The 22,338-nt window shown below is 34.8% G+C and overlaps 1 protein-coding gene across 1 annotated transcript in view; it reads right to left on the bottom strand.

Annotated features, from left to right (window-relative positions):
* Window positions 1-365: 365 nt before the first annotated feature.
* TSHZ1 (teashirt zinc finger homeobox 1) overlaps window positions 366-22,338 on the bottom strand; it is a 68,983-nt gene continuing 47,010 nt past the window's right edge. The window contains exon 2 of the mRNA XM_063451626.1: window positions 366-5,046. Coding sequence (XP_063307696.1) covers window positions 1,862-5,046 — 3,185 coding nt within the window. The 3' untranslated portion in view covers window positions 366-1,861. The remainder of the gene's footprint in view (window positions 5,047-22,338) is intronic.

Below are 22,338 nucleotides of genomic sequence, written 5' to 3'. Positions count from 1 at the left end.
ATGATCATTCAATGTGCTCACAACTATTTAGATTGGAAATGTTAGCGCTCAAAAAAAAATGGAAAACAATATTTTATTCGAACACAAAGATTGAACAAAACTGTGTGTCAGACTCCAAGGCACCACCTTATTCCAAATGAGACACAAACGGATACATAGAATGCCCGTCATTAATTGTTAATGCAGCAATGGTTCTGTACATGTCGCTATTTGAAACTATTGTGACTTACTTGTAACATGTTAATGGATATAGCCTGAATGAAATATGTCAGGATACAGATCATGAATAGATGATTTTGAATAGAATTATCTTGGTTGATTGCATAAGCAATACCGCTTACTTTGAAATAACACCTCAAAGCAAAATAATGACGACATGACAATGTATGTAAATCAAGAACTGCATGTGGGTTTATTTTACACTTGAGAAAACAGTGGATTTAATTGTGTGAACCAAAATGTACTGTACAATATTAATGATAGAACATCGAAATGTATAATTCATAGTGCATTTCTTTATTTTGTATTTATTTATTTTTTATATTTTTTGTCAGTTTCTTTTCTACGTGCATCTTTAAAAAAAGATGCAGGCTCCAGTAAAATTTCTCTGCTTAAGTCAATCTGCAAGAACTTATTTTTATAAAAAAAAAAATGTGATTTTACATTTTATATACACAGGGAGTTGAATATAAAATGACAATATAAAAAGTTCAAAGTGAAAGCATACCGCCGTAAGGTACAAAGGAAGCGAAAACTGTTTCAATTGGTAAGATATGTAACATGTATTCTTAAGTTAACGTCTACTATTTACAGGGAACAAAACTCAATTTTTTGACCCAGAATATTCGGCTATTTTGTCAGCCAGAAGGGGCCTGCAATGAAATGTATAGTTAAATTGCTGGTAGCAAAGGGGCGTATAAATGCAGCACGTGTAGGAAGATAACCTTGTACCAAAGCTTATTTTTGCAAATAACTATAAACTGTGATATGCATTTCACAGAAACAAAATATTTTATACATATTTTATAACATATTTGCATACTTTTTTTTGCCTGAATGAGAACAGCATTCAGATATTCAGTACATAATGTGTGTGTGTGTGTGTATATATATATATATATATATATATACACACACACATACATATATTTTCATATTCATATTCTTCTGTCACATTTTTACATAATGTCTTTTACACAATGTGGTATCTTAACGCAAGGAGTACTGAGAAAGTTTTCCTCCATCATCCCAGAGCTGCATGCATATTGTCGCATAAAATTCTGCATTTAAAAAAAAAATAAAACATAAAAATTAAGTTAAGACAAAAAGCAAATAGCAATATATGTTATTTTGTTTTGAAAGATTATGTGCTGTGTACAGACTTGACAATTGAATTAAATAACGTTTCACTTTTATTCCAAAAGGCACAGAAATACTATGGCAGTGCTCAAAGGGTTAACTTGACACCACAAGACTTTCTGACCTTATTGTTATGGCAACCTGTTAATTTTAGGATGTTCTTCTTTTTTCATTGTTCTTTGTGTTTTTCTGTGGCTAAATTAATGTCTCTCAATAGTGTTTCCCACTACATTCTACAAAAAGATAGCTTAATATCAAGAACAGATGTTGAAAATTAAAAGGTCAGACATTGACTCACAATAAAAACATGCACAAATCAGACAAAGAGCATATAAATATAAATATAAAATATATGTAAGAAAAAAAAAATTCCAGATAGGCAGTTCAGCAACAAAAAATAAGACTGATTTCAGAGGCTCAGGTCAGGCCTAGTGCAGAATTATGAATAAGTTTAGTGCAATGTTCTTGTGGTCACTTGCATACCTGACTGCATAACTGGATGTTACTGTTTTTCCATTTCAGTTACATATATCACATGGTCCTCTGGGGACTTCCCATGTGTCTTACTAAGGTGCAGTTTAACTGCGTGCTTGCTTGCAAATGTTCGATTGCACAGCTTACACTGGAATGTGGAGCCTGAATCCTCCTCAATAAGTCCAATGGAGCTTAAAGCCTTGTTGGTGATGACTTTTGAAACATTCTGATGTTCTTGAATCTGATTAAGAGAGAGCTTTGAAAGATCTTTCAAGCTAAATCCTAGATGTGTCTCTAAATGACTTATGTATGTGGAAGCAGTCCGGAACTGAGAGGCACAGTCATTACAAAAAAAAACAGGATGCCCTGTATCCAGATTTTTTAAAAACTTTGTTCCCCCTGTCCTCCTTAATTGATATTTAACATTGGCCAGCCAGTGGCTAATTGTAGTCATAGAAAGACCTGTAAATTTAGAAATATGGACGCGTTCTTGAGGGCCCAGGTCCGACATTATGTACTTCCCTTCAGGCGTCTCCCGTAAACTGGAGGCAAATTGAGCCTGGAGAATAAGGAGATGTTGTGGGTTCCAGTTGGACTGCCTGCCTTTTCTCTTATGCACAGGTGACAACTCATCCAAAGCCTCTTCAAAACTGCTGGCATCTGCATCAGATTTTTCTGATATAGTAGATGGAGTAGAGGATTTCGGGGTTAAGCGTCCAGTGAGGTTCTTTACCATATCAGAAATATCCATCAGTGCACTTTCTCTCAGAGGCGATGAAACTGGATCTGTCATACTTGTCACTAGGGGTTTGTTTTTGGACTTTGTCAAATCAATGGGCTGGTCACTATTTTCATAATAAAACCTCTCAATAGACTCTACTTGCTTTACCGGTGTTGTAGGATAAATTGGTTTATCTAACATACTATTGCTAATCTTGTACAACATAGCCAATGGATCCAAAGAAGGGCTTACTGGTTTGGACACTTTACCTAAATGAGTATTCATTATAGACTGCAATGCACTAAGTGGGTTAATAAATGATTGCTCAGGTGAATGGTCTGTGATTATTCCTAAATTGTTGCACCCATTAGTGACTTTTGTTTTAAGAGGTTCTGTACCATTCGGTGTATGGTGTTCCAGTTGTGTTTCTTTTTTTGTTTTTTGAATTTCAGGCTCTGTGTTTTTCTTAAGGACTTTACTATTTGTGTCCTCGGATTTAAGAATGTCTTTATTTTCTTTAGCTACTGGTGATAATGGCTTGACAGGAGGAGTCTTTTCTTTCTCAAAAGGCTTTTCTTCTTTCTTCACATTGATTTTACCTGTTACCTTTTCTACAAGTTCTTCCATTGCAGAGACATTACTTTTGTGAGGTGGAGGTGTTATGCTTCCAGGGGAATGGATCAAAGCATTATGATCAGATGATAATGACTTCACACTACTGGCATAAGATGGTTGCATTTGAACACTTTGTACTGTTGGTTGTAATGCTTTTATAGTACCTGGCAATTGATAAGCAGCATGTATACTAGGATAGCCCCCCCACGATGGTGCCCCATTCTGGGCCTTGCTGATTGCACTTGACACTGTGTTTTCTAATGATTTTAAGATGTCAAGCCCACCTTTTGGACTATCATCTAAATCCTCTTCTCTGAGGTATTGGTACAAAGTTGCAGTCTCTACCTTTTCAGAGTCATCATTTTCTTCCTTGATTTTCTTTTCTTGCTCAACATTGTTAGTTTTATCCTTTTCTGATTCTTTCCTCTCCTCGGAATGTGTGGATCCAGTTGGGGAATCCGGTTGCTTTTTTATATAGGTTGCTGGTAGCCTTGCATGAGTAGTTGGGGGCAAAGGTATTGATTGGATTTTTTCTTCCATTACTGCATCTAAAACTAGTTGTTTCCCTTTCTTAGAGGCAGAGTTTGTTACCTTTAGGAAGTGTCCAGTGACCATCATGTGAGCAGTTAGTTGCTGTAATGTGTCATGAGAACTACCACACTCCATGCATTTTAAGATCTGAGCCTTCCGAGCCTCAAATTGCCATGTGTAGCTGGCACCATTTTGGTAGCCATACCGGTTGTTGGGAGTCACATATGGATTGACAGCTTTAGGGTCCTTTGCACCATCACTTGCTGATGCCCCTGGGGAAATCCCTGCTTGCTCAGGTGAGTCGGGTGAAGCTATATCCTGAAGTGCTCGTTTTTTTGTTGAAGGAACTAGTTTTGTGATGGCTGGTACTGGCTCCTTCAGAGGCACTTTTTGGTAATGCTTCGTTTTAATCATATGTACACTAAGGTCCTGCAAAGATTCAAATGAATGTCCACAATACATACATTTTAACACTTTCTGTGCATCCTCTTTACCTTCCATTTCCATAAGTGATCTTTTCCTGGGCTTAGACCAACGTCTTGTTCTTTCAGAATTCCTATCTCTATTGTCATCCCGGTAATGTCCAGTTTCATTCATGTGCACAGTTAGCTCTACTAATGTGTCATAAGCTGCACTGCAATCTTTGCACCGAAATTTGCTGGCACCAGTAAAAACGGAGCCGTACAGTTTATTGTTTTGCCTATAAAGTTGCACTGTGCTGAATAGGCTGGGTTCCGGCAGTAGTCCATAAGATGTTTGCTGCAATGTTTTTGCTAAAGCAGCTTGATGCCAATCATATCCTGATGCATTGTTACTATTTGACGTGTTACTTGTACTAACGCTAATGCTAGTACTTGTGTTTGTATTGCTACTACTGCTTGTGATGGCGGTAGGTGTGACAGGGCTAGACTTTGCTTCTGCATCCTCACTCTGACTGCTTTTGTTGGTGCTTGTAGTAGAACTAGATTTTTTTAAATCCAATCCAATGTTGGACCAACAGCATTCTGACAACAGGTTTGTATAAACAGCTTTGATTTGCGCCAAACTGTCCTGAGGGAAAGACACATTGTCCGCATTTTGACCATCCTCTCTATCTTGGCCATCTTTGGAGGAAGTACTTTTGAAGTCAGCTAACTGATCACTGGTCTCACTGAACGGTGAACCATAGCCAGCATCATGATTTGTTGCACTGCTGACAGGTGAATTTTGGTAACTCTGACTCTCTTTAATTTCTGGTTCCTCGCTGTACAGATAGTCACTGTCCTGGATATCAAGAGAAAGTCCATCATCTTCCACATTGTCTTCATTAATTTCAGCTGCCTTTAATTCCTCTGCAGGAACGTATGCTAAAACAGAGAACACAAAGTGTCAAAACATTTCAAATCAACATTATTTCAAATTAACATATTCGATAAGCTGCAAAATTGAAACTGCTAAAGTCTAAATATTTACCCCCTATAAATAATATCTCCAAAAGCAATCCTAACATATCTTAATTATCTTAAATATTTATTTAGTATGTTTTATGGTAAATGTTGCTGTCCTGTTTTATCTAAAATAAGCAGCCTACTTTTGTAAAACACTTTCTGTGTGTGACCATGTACCATTTGAATAAATGATTACGGAGGAAAATCATAAATAAGTAATTTGTCACACAAATAATGAAGGGGAATAGAATTATAAAAGAAAGTAGATACATGCCATTATTATGTTTATCAGAAAAAAACACGAGTTCAAACATGTTTGAAAATGTTACTATTAACATGCACTGACACAAATATTTGTTTAGTGAATGTTTCCCTTTAACAGACATGTAGGCACCTAAACATGTAAACCTCTGCTACACATCATTAGTAACAGGAATTAAAGAAAAATACAGAACATTAATTATAGCAATTTATTTAATTGAAGGTGGTAAACACATGGGATTTGTGTGCATTCCTTGTTAAGTTATGTCAATAATAACTGCTTCTGTTACTCTACCTCTAGAGGAATGGGGGAGGGATTTGCACGGTTACCTGAGAACATGTTTATTTACAGTAATGCCATTAATAATACCCCTTTTCATCATAGTATCTGCAATGAATTGTGCTAGCAACTGTCCTTGAGTATTCCTAAGGTTAAATGTGATATTAATGGACAGGTGGTTGTGGCATCGAAATACACTACCACACTACTACACTCTTGGCTCTGTTCCCAATAATAGGGTGCTGGCTTCTAACTGATAAACGTGTGTAAATAAATGCTATACTTAGAGTTACGCTCTTCATTTACTCAAACACAACGGCTTTCATGTACACATTGCAAAATATACTGGGCAAATGTGGCGTTTATCAACAGCAAAACCTGCATGAAACGCTGTTTAATCTCTCATTTACAGAGGATAGCAAAGAGTGTGACATGCGGACATGCCTGTTGTCGAACTCAAAGTCTGTGCGGGGTGTGTTTTATTATCTTGGGTAAATCAGTGTACATATTAAATATATTTAGCAGTTAGACCCATGGGTAAAAAGTTTATATTAGGCAAGGACATATTTTAAAAAGAAAAAAAACAAAAGAGGTATATTTGCATTCAAATAAACCTCAAATTGTTATGATTAAAATTTCAGGCACATCAATTTTTTATTTCATGTATCCATATAATATCTACTGTTCTTAAAGAAGCCTGAATGTATAATCTTCCCAATTACTATCAAATGAATATTGTTTCAGATTTTACTGAAGATTAAAACAAGGCAAGTCACAATTAAAAGAGGGATTGTAAGATAGAGACAGGACTCTGTCCAGTTACTTCAAATGTGTTTGCAATGGAGACTTCATTTTACTAGCATCTTCACACAAATATTCAAATATGATGTGGGATATCTAGTTGGATGTTCAGTCATCAGGATGTCCAAAACATCAAGCTCAAATAGTCTTTATTTTACAATGAAGATACCCTATGTATGTGACTTCTTCTGCGTATATGTGAATATGATTGGGACCAATAATTTAGCAGAATATTAGAATTATAGAATATGGTATGACGTGTCTACTTGTCTTCAGCTAAATCACTTTGTATCTTGCGAGTGACATTTACTTTAGACAGTCGAGAGTATTTAAATTTGTCACAATCTTTTTTCTTTTAGTACATTTGCCACTTATATTTTACAATATACAATATAACTATTTATGAATGTATCTGGGTAGCGCATAGAAGTATGCATAAAACTTCCATGCCAACAACGATATGGTGAAAGGGAATTGAGGGCACACCCGGAACATGCATTTTGCAGGAATGGTGCTGCCATAGTGACCAAAATGTATACATAACACAGATTAAGGAACAGCGCACACATAAAAATACATTTTTACATTTTATAAGGCTACTTAAATTCACCTATCTCAGCAACCATATGGTGGTGCTTTCAATAATCACTGTAACTAGTGTAATTAGTGCTACATCATGTTTAGCATAGGTTCATTTTCCCTATCTAGAAGGACTATTCATGCATCCACCTGGGCGCAAATGTGGCATTCATCAACTCAGCAGTTGGATAAGTGTGCATCCACCAACAAACGGCAGCTTTAGAAAGTTGGAGTTCTATTGCTCGCCAGAGAAATGTGCCTCTGTCTTACTTTAGCTTTGACACAGGCTATGTGCAACATGTTGTGCTGTGGGTTTCTTGCTATGTATGTGTATGGTCTTGATGTGGTAACAATACCTTTTTTCCCCACTTAGCACCCTATTAGAATTGGTGCATGTGACACTGGGTTACCAACTAAAGTAGAGCACTCATTATATATCATTTTTTTATTTATGTACAACATCTGCAAGACCTTAAGCAACATTAGCACATCAAATCTGAAATCTACAGATTTAGATACTAGATTTTGAATTTCAGTCCAGCATTGTATATAATACCATGCTGTAGAAGGACTACTCCAGTGTTACAATTATAGCAAATAGTTTCCAAGTTCTTCGTAAATGTCTTTGCCTCTAGTGGTATATAAATAAATTAATGAATATCTTCAGTATTTCGCTTTTTAATTTTTATATTACAAAATAACTGTTGGCAGATCAGGTCACCAGGTAAAAAACTTGGTACAGGACACCAACGTCTCTCCAAATTTGGAACTGTTGGGAGGCATCATTTATTTACCGCTAGAACATTATGTAATTATGTACTGGACTGACCACATTTTTAAGGCGTATGTGATCATTTTTAAACAGCAGACACATTTCAGCCTCAGGATATTGGACATGCATTAATTACTTGGTTAGATTAGAGGGAAATCTATGGCAGAAATAGGTGCCTTCAAGACTATGTTCAACACTACCAAAATATCTATCTATATATCTATCTGTCTCTCTATGTAAGTCTCTCTGTAAGTATTCATGCTTTCAAAAACAAAAAAGAAAAGTAAACATACTTTTATTCTAAAATAAGATATACTAAAAAGGGACGGATTAACCCATTCTGGTCCCCTAAAACCCCCCACTTCTCTTCCCATATGAAATGTTAGTGCAGTGTATGTTCTAGTGCTGTAGTAAGATGCCCACGTAGATTGATTGGAATCTGGATGGCACTGTCTTTCTGCTCTGATGAAACAGATGTGCTGTCTTCTCTGGATAACATTAAATGCTTTGTGAAATAATTTAAGCAGACACAATGAAATATATGAATATTTGTTGTATCAAGAGAGAACCTTCAAATTCATATTTTCCCATTCCTTCGTGTTTTTTTTTGTATGAAATAGTACTTAAAAGAATAATATGTAATTTTTTTACAAAAAAGAACCCTCAAACCAGCTATGTTTAAAATATATGCTTATTGTTTAAAATGTATTAGCCTTTTAAATATATATATATATATATAACAAAATTTGAAATGAAATGAAATCAATTGATATATTTCTACTATTCTTTGTTCAATCAATATAGATGTATTTACTTAAAAAGTGTATGTTTGTCTTCTTTTGTATTAAAGTCTTATACCATTTGATCACTGTAAAGTAAACCAAGATCGTAAATATTGTAAAAAATCTGATCTGGGAAAAATGTTCTTAGTCAACTACTTTGGTTTTTTACATCATGCAATTTTCAATTCAGTATATATGATAACTTTATATGTATGACTCCCCTTTTAAGGAACACAAAAAACAAGAATAGGCAAATGTGTATGGTGGTTTGCCATTGCATACAATTATAGCAATCTATATTTATATATTTTCTAAAATCTCGTACATTCTTCCTAAAGGCAAAGTTGTATAGTATTTTTATGAGAAAAAAAAGGCAATCCCAAAAGAAATTAAACTGAAAATAATTTTTTTTTAAAATCAGCATTTCCAAAATAATGTTTTATTACAGTGTCTGATGACATACAAGTCTTTTAAGGAACTGGTACTCAAAGATGGCTGTCACTTTAGATAGGGGACAGCACGGCTCACCTAGACATGTGACACTTTGGTGGAAGTTGGGTTTTCCGTAATACTGAGAGCAGCAGAGATCGAATTGACAAAGACTGGGAGGCTAACTTGCCTTAGGCTCTCAGAAAATGAATTCAGTATGCATGTATATTTTAGCCTTTATTTTTAGTTTTATATATTTTTTTACTTCAGGCTCAAAAATGAAATTATATTTGTTTTAAATGGATGAAATTAGAATTGGGAATGAAGTGGTTTAACTGAACATCACTCTTTAGTGACAATTGTGTTGATATCTTAAATTTTTGTTAGAAATTTAAAATTGAATAAAATTAATTTGATGTTTGCTCTCTCTCTCTATATATATATATATATAAAATTGAATAAAATTAATTAGATGTTCTCCCTCTCTCTCTCTCTCTCTCTCTCTATATATATATATATATGAGAGAGAGAGAGAGCAAACATCTAATCAATTTTATTCAATTTTAAATTTTTAACAAGAATTTAAGATTTCAACACAATTGTCTCTCTCATATATATATATATTTGAGAGAGAGAGATAATATTAATATTATTCAACAACCAACTACAAGACCACATGAAATAATTGCTACATATGGTGCAAAGTTTAATTAAGAAAAAAAACACTATTTTTAACATTAATATTTAAATGAGAAACTCCATTCATATAGATGTCCTTAAAGTTTCTGTATTGTAGTGTTGTGTTGTAACACAGTTTTTTTTCCAGTTTATACATTTGAATAATATTTGAATGGATTAATATATCACCCCTGACCAAATAAAACAAACTATAAAAAATACCTTATAAAAGTGTTAAGGTTTACAACTTTCTGCAAATGCTTCCTTTAGATAATAGATTGCTTTAATTGTATCACATAATTAGTCAATAAACAATAATACACTTACTGTAGTTCAAAGCTGGCAAAATACTAAAGAAGAGTTACATAGCAAAAAAAAAAGAAGCTAATAATCGAAGGAAAAGAATAAGAGAGAAAACAGAAGAGTCAACTGCAAAAAAACGAAATAAGTTAAGTTGCATATCTAATGCTCAATAGATCATTGCACATTCCAATCCTCTTTGTGTCTTTCACAGTTGAATAAGAATGTTAGCTCAATAAAGTGTGTTTCTTAAGCCACACAGCACGTAGCTAAAGCACAAAAAGTCTTATTTTTCCACCAGCCATGAGAACAGAGCTCAAATTTGCTCAATTGCATATACAATATACGTGAAATTCCCATTGCAAACCTGCAATAACAAATCATTTACACACACATACACACAGACACACAAAAGTCGAGAACATGCAATAACTATGAGCTGAATGCCGGACCATTGCAGAGAGAATGAAAAAAAAAACCTTTTTGTGGCAGATCTATCTTTTCAGAAGGCCTGCAACTTGTTAAATCTGTAAGAATACCTGTCACAGATATCCTGCTACACCATTTGGCTGATGTCAAACCTAAATAAACCAGATCAGAAAACCAGCAAGTGGCAGAACGTAAATGAAATGGGAGAGGATCTGTCTAACTATAGCTCGCATGGCTTGCTTGCTGATTTTATTTTTTTTTTCCTCTTTTTATTTTGGAGGAGGGAAATTGTGGCAATCACCACAGTCATTTGTAGTACTAATGTCCAATTCAGCCTCCTTTCATTCTCCTTATTTAGGTGGTCAGAATGGTTTCATAGCCGACACGGGGAAGCTGTGCTGTTTAGCAGGATGTTTAATGGGAAACTGGCAGTCTTATTTCTTTTCTAGATTTGGTTTGTCACTAGGTCTCCATTACATGCCACTCAGCTTTGATGCCTTTGGACAGGGCTGATCAAAAGATGTCATTTGACCTACACAGCATGGCAGAAACTTGGAGAAGTCTCATAAAAGGACACTTTGGCTGTAAATAAAATGACATTATTATTTCCTCTGTCCTATCATGTAGAAAAGCCAATTATGGTAATGCACTGCATGTCAATGGAAATATAGCAATCTTTTTGGAGTACCTAATGCAGGCATCAGTGTTGCAACTCTCGCTCCTGTAAAAATGTACCCATTGGATACTAAGAAGGAGAAAGGTGATAGATGTCTTCAAGACTGTTAATAAATTCTAGCACGGACATAAAAAGTGCAAGTCAGCAAAACAATTGAAAGTGTAAAATGCAAACTGTTAAGTTTCCAAATTATCTAGTAATTTAATCTTGAGTGATTTATATTCCGTCACTAGAAGCCTGCATCAAATTCTACCTTTACTGTTTGAATGGCAGGGAAGAGAATTTATAGCACTACTAAACCTTTACTACCTACTAATACTTATATTAAAAAAAACAGTCTTAAAAAACAGAGTGAGATCTTGACCTTGCAGCTGTATTCCATTTTAAGATCATTCGAAATCAAATAATGTGGTACTGCTTCAATGATATTTCAGTTAATAGCTGGTTAAAGCATTTCAGAATGATCGCATTTAAACCAGCTTAAATATACCTTACAATCATTAATTGTCATAAGAAGTGAATCTCTCTTTAGCTAGAGGTTAATAGTTAGAGGTTGGGTATGTGATTCAGACCTTTTATGGAAGCTCCAGTGTCAAAGTTCATGGAAGGGAGCAAATTTATAGCATTGAATGGACAAACACCTTTTATAATCCAAAACATGGTAACTGTGTACATGGATACGTGACTTGCTCATTCACTATACCTACGATGCCAATATAAGCACTTCCAGATATTTAAGAATTCCATTTCCCATTATGCTGAGCATCTACCACCATACTAGATTTTTATTTGCAATTATTCATCACCTAAGTAATTTGAAAAGATGTCTGATTATTTTTCCTTATTAATAAGTATACATTAGAGTCAGAGTGTAGGCATGGCTGGCATATTTGAATATGTAGGAGATCATGTTATGTACAAAGACGAACAATAAATAAAAAAAGATAGCATGACACTATGGCTGGTCAGCATATTAAAGAACAAACAGGGAAACAAGCACATGGAAACAAGGAGTATATGAAATAAAAATATCAATATAAATAATATTGCCTCAATATAGTGGTCTGAATGTCATGTCTCCCTTGTTTTAACCCTGCAGTATAAAATAGTGCTGTTTATATTACAGAGTAACATGCCTCTATTGTTTGTAACAAACTCAACTATTTCAGTTGGGTGGTACTCCTATATTATCATAAAACTCATACCAGATTTAAACAGTATTCATTGTATTCATTGAGAGCCTTCATCTGACACTATTAGCCAATGAGTACTGTCTAAACCTAGAATGAGTTGTATAATAAAGGGGAAGTATGAACTTCTGTTATATTGGATCAACTCAGATTGGAAGGACTATGGACAAAGAAAACGAGCTGTTACGTTGTGAGTGCTTAAACAGCTGCTTATGCCCTTTTACCCAGTTTTTTCATTCACCCATTTCCTAACATATGACACAAACCTTGTGGGGCTACTTCTGAAGTATCCTAGGGGGCAGCAGAAACAAGTTAATGTAACTTAATATGAAACACTGATATTGGGGGCTTGTTAAAAGGTTTACATTAATAGTAATGGCTGGAAAAATGTGTTTTACCAACTCATTTATTGTAAGTTCATTTGAACAGGGCCTTCTTTACTTCTAATATCCCCTTTCTATAATTGTAAAGCACTGCAGAATATGTTGGCTTTTTTATAAATTCTAATAATAATAATATTTCAGAAGAAAGGTTTAAGAACACTTAACTGAAGTGTACTAAGAACAAACGACAAGAGTGAAAACAAAATAACAAAATACTGGAGTCAGGGCCAGTCCCTCGGCCTCTATCTTTCCACTATCATTCCTATACTCCCACTATCACCCTAAGCCCCTATGTTCAACAACACACCCACACTACATAAAACTCCTATTTATATGCATACAAACATAGCCTATCCTGGGCGGGTGCACGGGGTGCACAGAGCCCAGGCGCTCTGTGAGTAGAGACCCATTGCAGTGGTAGGCTTCGCCCCTCTCTCTAAGTCCCACCCTTTGTGTTACGATCCGCCTCCTGTCTGAAGGCCCTCAGAGCTCCTGGAAGGCTGGCTGGGCTGGAAGGTAAAGCTGGAAGGTGAACATATACAGGGAAGGGGGGAGGGGGCTACATAAGGGCACATGAAAAAAAATACTACCAGCCGACAAGATGGCACTGGTAAGCGGTTTTGAAAAATAAATGTCACTGATTAGTAATTTTGAGACAACCACGACACTGGTCAGCGATTTGGTCACAAAAATGGCTATTTGGACATAAAAGTGGCACTGATAAGATGGGGACAAATATATTTTGAGACTAAAATGGCACCGATTAGCTATATTGGGACAGAGAGATGGCACTGATTAGCTATTTTGAGACAAAGATGGGACTGGGAAGCTGTATGTGGACAGAGGCAGGACTGGGAAGCTGGGCACAAATATGGCACTAATAAGCTTTTGGGGGGCATAGCTGGCACTGGAAGTGGGTGACATGTGACCTAGGTTGAGGGTGTGTGGTTTCCATAGAAATTGGAAAACCACACACCCAAAATGGCAAAACCCTGCATAATCTATTTTTAAAAAAATCACCATAACAAAAGGGGGAAACAACCCTTGTGCTTGTCCAATTATGTGCTATATAGCATGCTACATTGATGTTTCAGGGAACAGAGGACATTTGACTAACAGGATTACCATCAGATCCAATCTCAATTTTTATTATTATATCATTGCAGTTTATACAAGCCAAATTTCTATTATTAATAGAGTCCAAACATTTTTATTCTTGGTTAACTAAACTGTGAAAGTTTTACATCTTAACGATCCCTTGTGCCTCTGGCTCAATTAATAAACATGTACTAGACACTCGCCCAGTCCATAAAAAGGAATTCATTATAAAGTATTTTTTTCCAACATTTTAAATGGCCAAAACGTAAATGTGTTTTAGGGCTAGAGTCTGAAGGTTTATCCAAGGTCTGCAATTTACCTAAAAAAATGAATAAATAAAAAATACTTCAAAAAACATTAATGTATTTACCCTGAATGAGGAATAAATAAAATGTCTATGATTCCAAACAATTTTATTGGTATCAGGTATTGGTCATAGAGAACAAAGAGGAAATTATAGTGCAGCCAGATGAACTTGAGCAAAAATTTAGATTTGAATCCCTTGAACAGCTTACATTTGTAGAAAATAGACACCCATTTACCTAAGGGCCGTCTCACTATTTTATGTGAGATTTATCACTAATCTCTCTCTAAACTTCCACTTACATTTTATCATGGGTAAAGTTTTCAAACACAAATGTAATTGTAATTTTCACCGTGAAAATTGTAATCCTGATGTGACTTAACCTGAAAAACAGGTTTCTCTACTTCCACTGAGTATTTCAATACTTTATTTATAGTTTGGTGGCCACTTTCTAATTCGGCCTGCAATTTTAGCAAAATTATCCAACAATGCCCATCTCATATTAAGGACTGAATTGAACCCCCAACTGAAAATCGTCCTCATGGTGCATACTATTTGTTAAAGAGGAGAGACTGGGCTATTTTGCATGGGGTAGTTTGAGTGATTTCACATGGGTATTTCATCACTAGTTTCTACCATACAATCTAAACAAAAATACAAATCTCTTTCTAACTTATGTGCCATTCTAAGCCTAATTATATGTGATTTCATGTCTTGGCTGTAAATAATCTCAGATCACAGCAGTCAATAAGATCTGTACTGCTGAACATCCAGCAATAGGTCAGTATATGCCAGTCTCAATATATATCCAATCACAGCTTAGGATGTCTTTAAATGGCCAAAATACATTGAAAAAGAAACAACATTTTAGCCATCACTAAGTGGGTAAAACCACAATGCTACAGGTTTATTGTTGTGGAACAACACAATATGCTTAATCTAGCATGTTTCATGGCTTCTAGAAAAAGAAGGGGAAATGCATGGAACCCAGACTGTAAGTGTTTATCCTAAAAAAAGATACATGCATTGATTTTATACAGCATTCACGCAAACACTGGAACACTTGATTTTCATGGGGTAAAGCTAGAGGTACAGACATACATCTTGCTATGATACAGCAGTCATTTGTAACAAGCAAATATATATTTTATTCACACAAATCCGTTTCTAAACCAATTATCTGTAGTTTGAACTATATCACTGTCATTTTAATTGCTACGAAACTCTGTGATAGGCTCATAGATACAAAACATACCAATTGCTCATACATAAGAAACAGGAAAATTCTTTCATCACTTTTTTTAAAATATTTAAAATAACAGAGTGTGTGCAATTTAGCTTTTACATCAATTATTACGTAATGCGTAAGTACATCTCCCCACTGCATCTCCTGGATCTCTCTCCATGTAAGGTACTATCTTTTAAGTTTTGGTTAGATGCTCTGTTTATACAATCATAGACCATGCAGGTTAATACAAGTGCTACTGTGTGTTCACAAATTCTAATATCATGCACAAGCACCAGGGATATTGAAACAGTGCTCTTATCGGGTGTGAACTGTTCAAATTGCAATTGGACTTTGATCAGACTCAAAGATGGCAGCTCTGGTGGAAAAGGGTGATGTAGGAGATATATTGGAAAGGGGAATTTAAGTAGGTATTATTAACCTATGCTCAACCAAAATCTTGACTATATTACGTGTTTTCTTTTTCAATAATAAAAATATTCAAGTTTTCTTTTAATATAAGAAGGCATTGGGGATTTGTGTACAAAATACAGTTTAAAAACAAATACTGAAATGAGTACTGAAATTAATTTAAAATTTACCACCAGCAGTGCAAAGAATAAGGCAAACCATGTGAGACTCCAATATCTCCGCAATTCACTGTTTCCTTCTGCAAGGGATGGATTTCGGCTTTAGCAATCGATAAATGTGATTATATTTAATTTACTTAAAACCTAACAAATAAACTAAAAAGAAATCATATTCCTCCATGAGCAACATAAGTAAAAAAAGGCACAGTAAAAAGACATTCTTTTACAAATCTTTGATATATAATCTCCTACGTCATTTCATTTTTAAAAACCCTAAGGTCGTGTAACACACTTTCTCTGTCATTTGTAAGTACATTAACTCGGTGGCCATGCGGCAGTGAAATTATTATAATGGGCTGTTAAAATGGGTCAGGCAGGCACTGCATCCAATCTGAGCTTCAAACAACAGAGAAAATACAGTTCAAATCAAACATGACAGCATTATCATCTGCACTGCATGCCTCACTTTCCCAAAGCATTTCCAGTCAACAGAAGCAAAGACTATCCGCAATATATTTCAGTTTGATTTTTTTTTTTTTTTAATTATGTCCCCAAGAAAATCATTACATTCAACTAGATTTTTTTTTTTTTCATGGTACTTTCTTCACTTTTGTAAAGAGATGCAGTGTTTTAAAATGTAACCCTCCTAGGCAAACAATCATTAAGAGCAAAAAGGGCTACGTAGCCTGTTTACAAAACAGTTTTCTGCAATTTACCTAGTACAGAATTGGACCTTAGTTTATTATACCCACAGAGAATGCCATTTCACTATTTATGCTTATTAACTCATTTAATGCTACAATGCCTGCAATCCTTTATAACGCATTAGGCGGCAGACCCTTAGGCATTCTAGGGATTGTAAATAACATTATTTGGATTATTAAATATATGAGATAAATGATGTTAAATCCTCCTCCTCCCCTTCATGCCCCAAATCTCTCTCTGTACCAAAGGTTCTACCAATAAAATGCTGTCAATGAAAGTAATTCAAGTAAATCATTAGAACAAACTCATAGTTAGCACCTGCTCTCACACCTGTATATTAAAGATACATTTGTGTTGTGGTTATGCAGGAGTTCAGCAATTGAAGAGTAGCTCACATAGTTAATTCACAATCAAAGCCAGCATTAAAGAGGGACAAAACTACTTGGCAATGACAGTATCATATAATGAACTTTGATTTTAAAGGGATATTACAGGTACAGCGATTTTATAGAGAAAAACTATTGTATACATATATACATTTGGTACATCTGAAAAGCTGCCCAGGTGGTTAGAGTGATCTATTCCTTCTGAAACACACCACTATTATGCAATACATGATAGCATAACAGTTCTTAAATTGCTTGAAATTATATATATACACACACACACACACACACACATTTATGTTTACAATGTGTTAAAACTAGTGTTCCATGGATGCTCACATTTACTTCATGATTAGGGTTTATACATAATTTATAAATAATAAGTCAATTTAAGTTTATACTAAGTGATATCATCATGATATATCATGGTTTATAATAAAATATATATACAGTCCATTCAGAAAGCTTCTGACCCCTTCAAGTTTTTTTTCTCACATTTTCATGTTGCAGCCCTATGCTCCATTTTTTTATGTTATTTTTATTTTCACATTAATCTACACTCAATAACCAAAAACAATAAAACAGAAATGTGATTTTTGACACCACTGCAAATATATCAAACAGAAAAACCTGAAATATCCCATTGACATGCTTATTCAGACACAAACCTCAATACTCAGTTGAACACCTTTGACAGTATTAATAGCATAAAGTGTATTTGGGTCTGATGCAACAAGCTTTGCAGACTTGCATTTGGATAGTTTCTGCCATTCATCTCTGTAGACCATCTCAAGCTCTATCAGTTTGAATAGGGATTGTCAGTGGAAAGCCATTTTCAGGTCTCTCCAGAGATTGGGTTCAAGTCCAATCTCTGGCTGGACCACTCAAGAACATCACATAGTTGCCCCTAAGCCACTTTTAAGTTGTCTTTGCTTTATGCTTTGGTCATTGTCCTGGTAGGTGAACCTTCAGGCCAGTCTGATACCCTGAGTGCTCTGGACATGGTTTTCTTTGACGATATCTTTGTATTTTTCTACAGACAGATTTCTATCAACCCTTACTAGTTTCCCAGTGCCTACCACTGAAAAACACCCGCAAAGCATAATGCTACCAGCACCATGCTTCACTGTTGGGGTGGTATTGAGAAGGGACTGGTTTCCTCTAAACATGACACTTTGAATTGAGGCCAAGCAGTTCAATCTTTGTTTTATCAGACTATAGAATCTTCTGTCTCACAGTCCTTTATCTCTTTTTGCTAAGTTCAAGTGGGCTTTCATGTGTCTTGCAGTGAGGAGAAGCTTCTGTCTGGACATTCTGCCATAAATACCAAATTAGTGAAGTGTTGCACTGCTGCTTATCTTTACACAAATATTCCCATCTCATAACATGATCTTTGGAGCCCACTCAGAGTGTTCTTGGTCACCTCTCTTACCAAGGCACTTCTCCCCAACTGTTTTTCTATTTAAGAATTATGGAGGCCACTGTGCTCTTGGCAACCTTCAATAAAGCAAACATTTTTATAGAGCCTTCTCCAGATCTTTGCCTCGATACAACTCTGTCTCTGAGCTCTGCAGGCTGTTACCTAGATATCATAGCTTGTTGTTGCTCATATAAACATGTACAGCTGTGAAACATTTTATAGATGTGTTCTATACATTTATAGGTGGTTGCCTTTTCGAATATGTCCAGTCAATTGAATTTGACACAGGTGGGCTCCAATCAAAGGTTAGAAAACATCTCAAAGAATAACTAGATACATGGGATTCATCTGAGCTAGATTTCAAGTGCCATTGCAAAGGGTCTGAATACTCATGTCAATGTGATATATCTTTTTATTCACAAATTTGCTCAGTTTTCAAAAATCTATTTTTGCTTGTGAGTGACATGAATAAAATAAAATAATGTAAGAAACATAGAAAGTGAAAAAAAATGAAGGGGTCTGAATACAGACAGAGAGAGAGAACCCAATCAGACTCAAGGTCACACTGTTATATATAGTTTTATTTTCTACAGTGACATAATTTTTAAACAGTGCATGCCAATATTACATAGCTTTCTGATGACATATGAAGTCAATGTACAGAGGTGGTAAATACTCCAGGTGCATTACTTTCCCACATTCAATTTATGAGACTTCTAGATAACTAAAATATAGATAAATTATTCCTCTATACCAGGGGTAGGCCACCTTCGGCACTCTAGATGTGGATTACATCTCCCATAATGCTCTTACAGCCGAAACGTTGGTTAAGCATCAAGGGAGATGTAGTCCGCAACATCTGGAGTGCTGATGGTTGCATACCCCTGCTCTATATTAAAAACTTATATACCGGTAACTCATAGACGTAATAGCTGTATGTATTTGTAACGATAAACAGAGTTGATTTTCTCATATTCACTTGCTTATATTAGGTTAGCACATTGGTGGAATATATATCCAAAAACAATCTCTGAAAAAAAGCAACAACTCCAGAATAGACAGATTTGCTACTAAATTGTGGTTTTCTGGATATGAACATTTCAGTATTAAATACATTGATGACAAGGGGTGGGCCAATTTGTGACATAGGGTAAAATAAGTAGTTATAATCTAGAAGATTTTATGCATACAAACTCAATTACCTAAACTAGTGTTTCTACGTTTATTGTGATTAGTGTTTAATCAGAAATTCTACTTTTAAGCGGCAAGCGACAGAACGATAAAAAAAATGACAGTGGTGCATTTGCATAAACACAACATACGTGCAAAAGTCCATTTAGAATGGTTTTCTTTGTATCATTTTTTTTATCCTTTCTTAAAAGATAAAACAAGAAAAAATGATTCTGCAGAACATCAGACATATGTACAATATTACTGCATTTATTTTGTGACAAGATAGGAACAGAGAGTGAAGTTGTTTGAGGGAAAGATCACAATTGTCAGCTCCAGCTTGTACGCATCATGAACATTGGCTAGCTTGACTGACAATGGGATTTAATGTAGCCTAACTATAGTAGCCTTAAGCACAGATACTATAATATGACGATGACAGCAAAAAGGCAAGCATAAGATCTCCTCAAATTGTTACTAGCATTCATGTTGCATGCTGAAAGCCAATTTTACCATCTCTCTGAACTCTATCAGTATCAAAAGGCCAAGTGATTTTTATTCTATTATTTCTATTCATTTATCTATAGAAAAAAAAATGTAAATGTTCCATGGGCCTGCATGATGGACACAGGGAAATGTACACATAATACTATTGTGACTATTTTTAATATATGTTTTTATTTAAAAAATACTGCTAAAACAGAATACAAAATAATTAAAAAGAACAATACAAAATAAATCAAAAGAAAGAAAACCGGGAACTCTGATGAGATGGAAAAGTCTGTGCCAATAAATGTGTAGACTACAGTAATATTCTACATGTGCATTAAGGTGGTACATCCAAACTCATAAAAGTAACAGACTGTCACACAAATGAATTAAATAAATATACCAATATACGGACTCAGGGGAAGACAATGTGTTATGAAGTCTCTATAGTGCTCAAAGGGTTACACAAATAAAATAACAAATACATGTTAGATCTATCCAATACAGAAAACTTGGGAAAAGGTCAGTCTGTTTTCCTCAATAATGGCATTAAGAATGGCAGGGGCAGATTTGACAAGCATATGCAAATATAAAAAAAAAAAAAAGAAAGAAAAAAAACAAGAATAAAAACATTGCTTTTCTTTCCCTGCGAATCTCTCCATCTGTATTAAATGCTCTTTCAAATACCATGACTAACAAAAAACACAATTTATGCAGTTTAATTGGCAAAAGGGAAATATTGAACATGGCATAAATGAACAGAGTTATTGCGTCTTGCTATGGATGTTAAAAAGAAAAGCAATAAGATGTATTCCTTATTTTATAAAGGAAAAACAAAGTCTGACATTTATTTTAGATAATTTGGGATGTATAATTTCATAATTTGAATGTACATAAATATGTTTACTAAACGTATATTTATAAGTATCTTGGTTTTTGTACAGTATATGGTCCCAACTAGATTATATAATCTAGCCTAGAACACAACACTGCATTTGGCAAAAACTTGTTCCAAAAATAAACAAAAACATTCCTCATGTTCTGGTAACACCAACGATTAGAACACAACATTTGAGTGAATGTTAAAAATAATTTGCAAAAAGTGAATGAACGTTTTCTATAGACAGACAGATACACAGACAAAATACAAAAAAAATGCTCACATATCTGTAGTACTCTGCACAATTTAACATAAATATAGCGGATGAGGTAGCTCTTTCCTCCATGTCCCCTCTGAAGAGTAACACTGAGGTCAGTTTAGTTAAAGTAACTAGCTGCTATAAAAGTTATTTTGCCTTGCATTAAACATGGTGCTAATGATGAGCCACCAGTGCTCCACCTAAATTATTTACCAATATTCACATTCTGTCTATCATGTCAGTAGTTTAATATTGACTTCTACTCCAGTGGTGCCTACAGAAAGCTGTAGAAAGTTTGTTCCAGGCATCTCTTAATACAATTAATATTTATAGAAAATGTTTTTGTAAAATGATGGCTTCTCGGGTGTAAATCGTATCGCTCAGACTAAAGGGATTATTCAATAAACTGTGAATTATTGATGACTTACAAAAGAATTGGATAAATTCCCAAATCAATCCATTTTTTCATGTTGGTACTTTAGCCTAACGTCAGTTGTACAGTTTGTAGTAATGCACTTCTAAAGATTGTTAGATCCATTTCAAAAAACACATTAAGTTTATGAATTTCCCTACAAATGAACTGCAACCTATCATGTACAGAACGTAAACCTATATAACAATGAAGATTCTATAATACTGTTTATTTACCATCCATTCCATCAGATAGAGGTAACTGATGTCATTCTATATATGTTTTTGGATAGACAACACAAAGGAAATAAATATTCTTGTATCCTGTGTACACTCACATCCTATTCTTATCCAGCAATCTTGTGACATTTGTTCAATGTTAAGTGCTTTTGACTGATAAAACTTAGAACAGTAGGAGTTCATGTAATGAAAGATGATTGCTATCTTTTTCACTTCCCAAACAACAGGAAGGTACGCCATAGGAGTACTGCAAATGTGATCACCTGACTTGTTGCAGTGCGGCCAGAGTACCATATTACCTGTATATATATATATATATATACACACACACACACACACATACACATACACACACACGTTTTCCTATCTAGCGTACATCGCCTACACACAGAGAATAAAAAAGGTCCTTTCAAGACTATATATATATATATATAAAAATTTAATCTCTGTACATGTATTATCTGTTCTGTTCAT

This window comes from Pelobates fuscus, chromosome 4 (assembly GCF_036172605.1).
Source record: "Pelobates fuscus isolate aPelFus1 chromosome 4, aPelFus1.pri, whole genome shotgun sequence".
NCBI classification, from domain to species: Eukaryota; Metazoa; Chordata; class Amphibia; order Anura; family Pelobatidae; genus Pelobates; species Pelobates fuscus.
The sequence above is the reverse complement of the archived record's forward strand: the minus strand, read 5'-3'. Positions and strand labels throughout refer to the sequence as shown.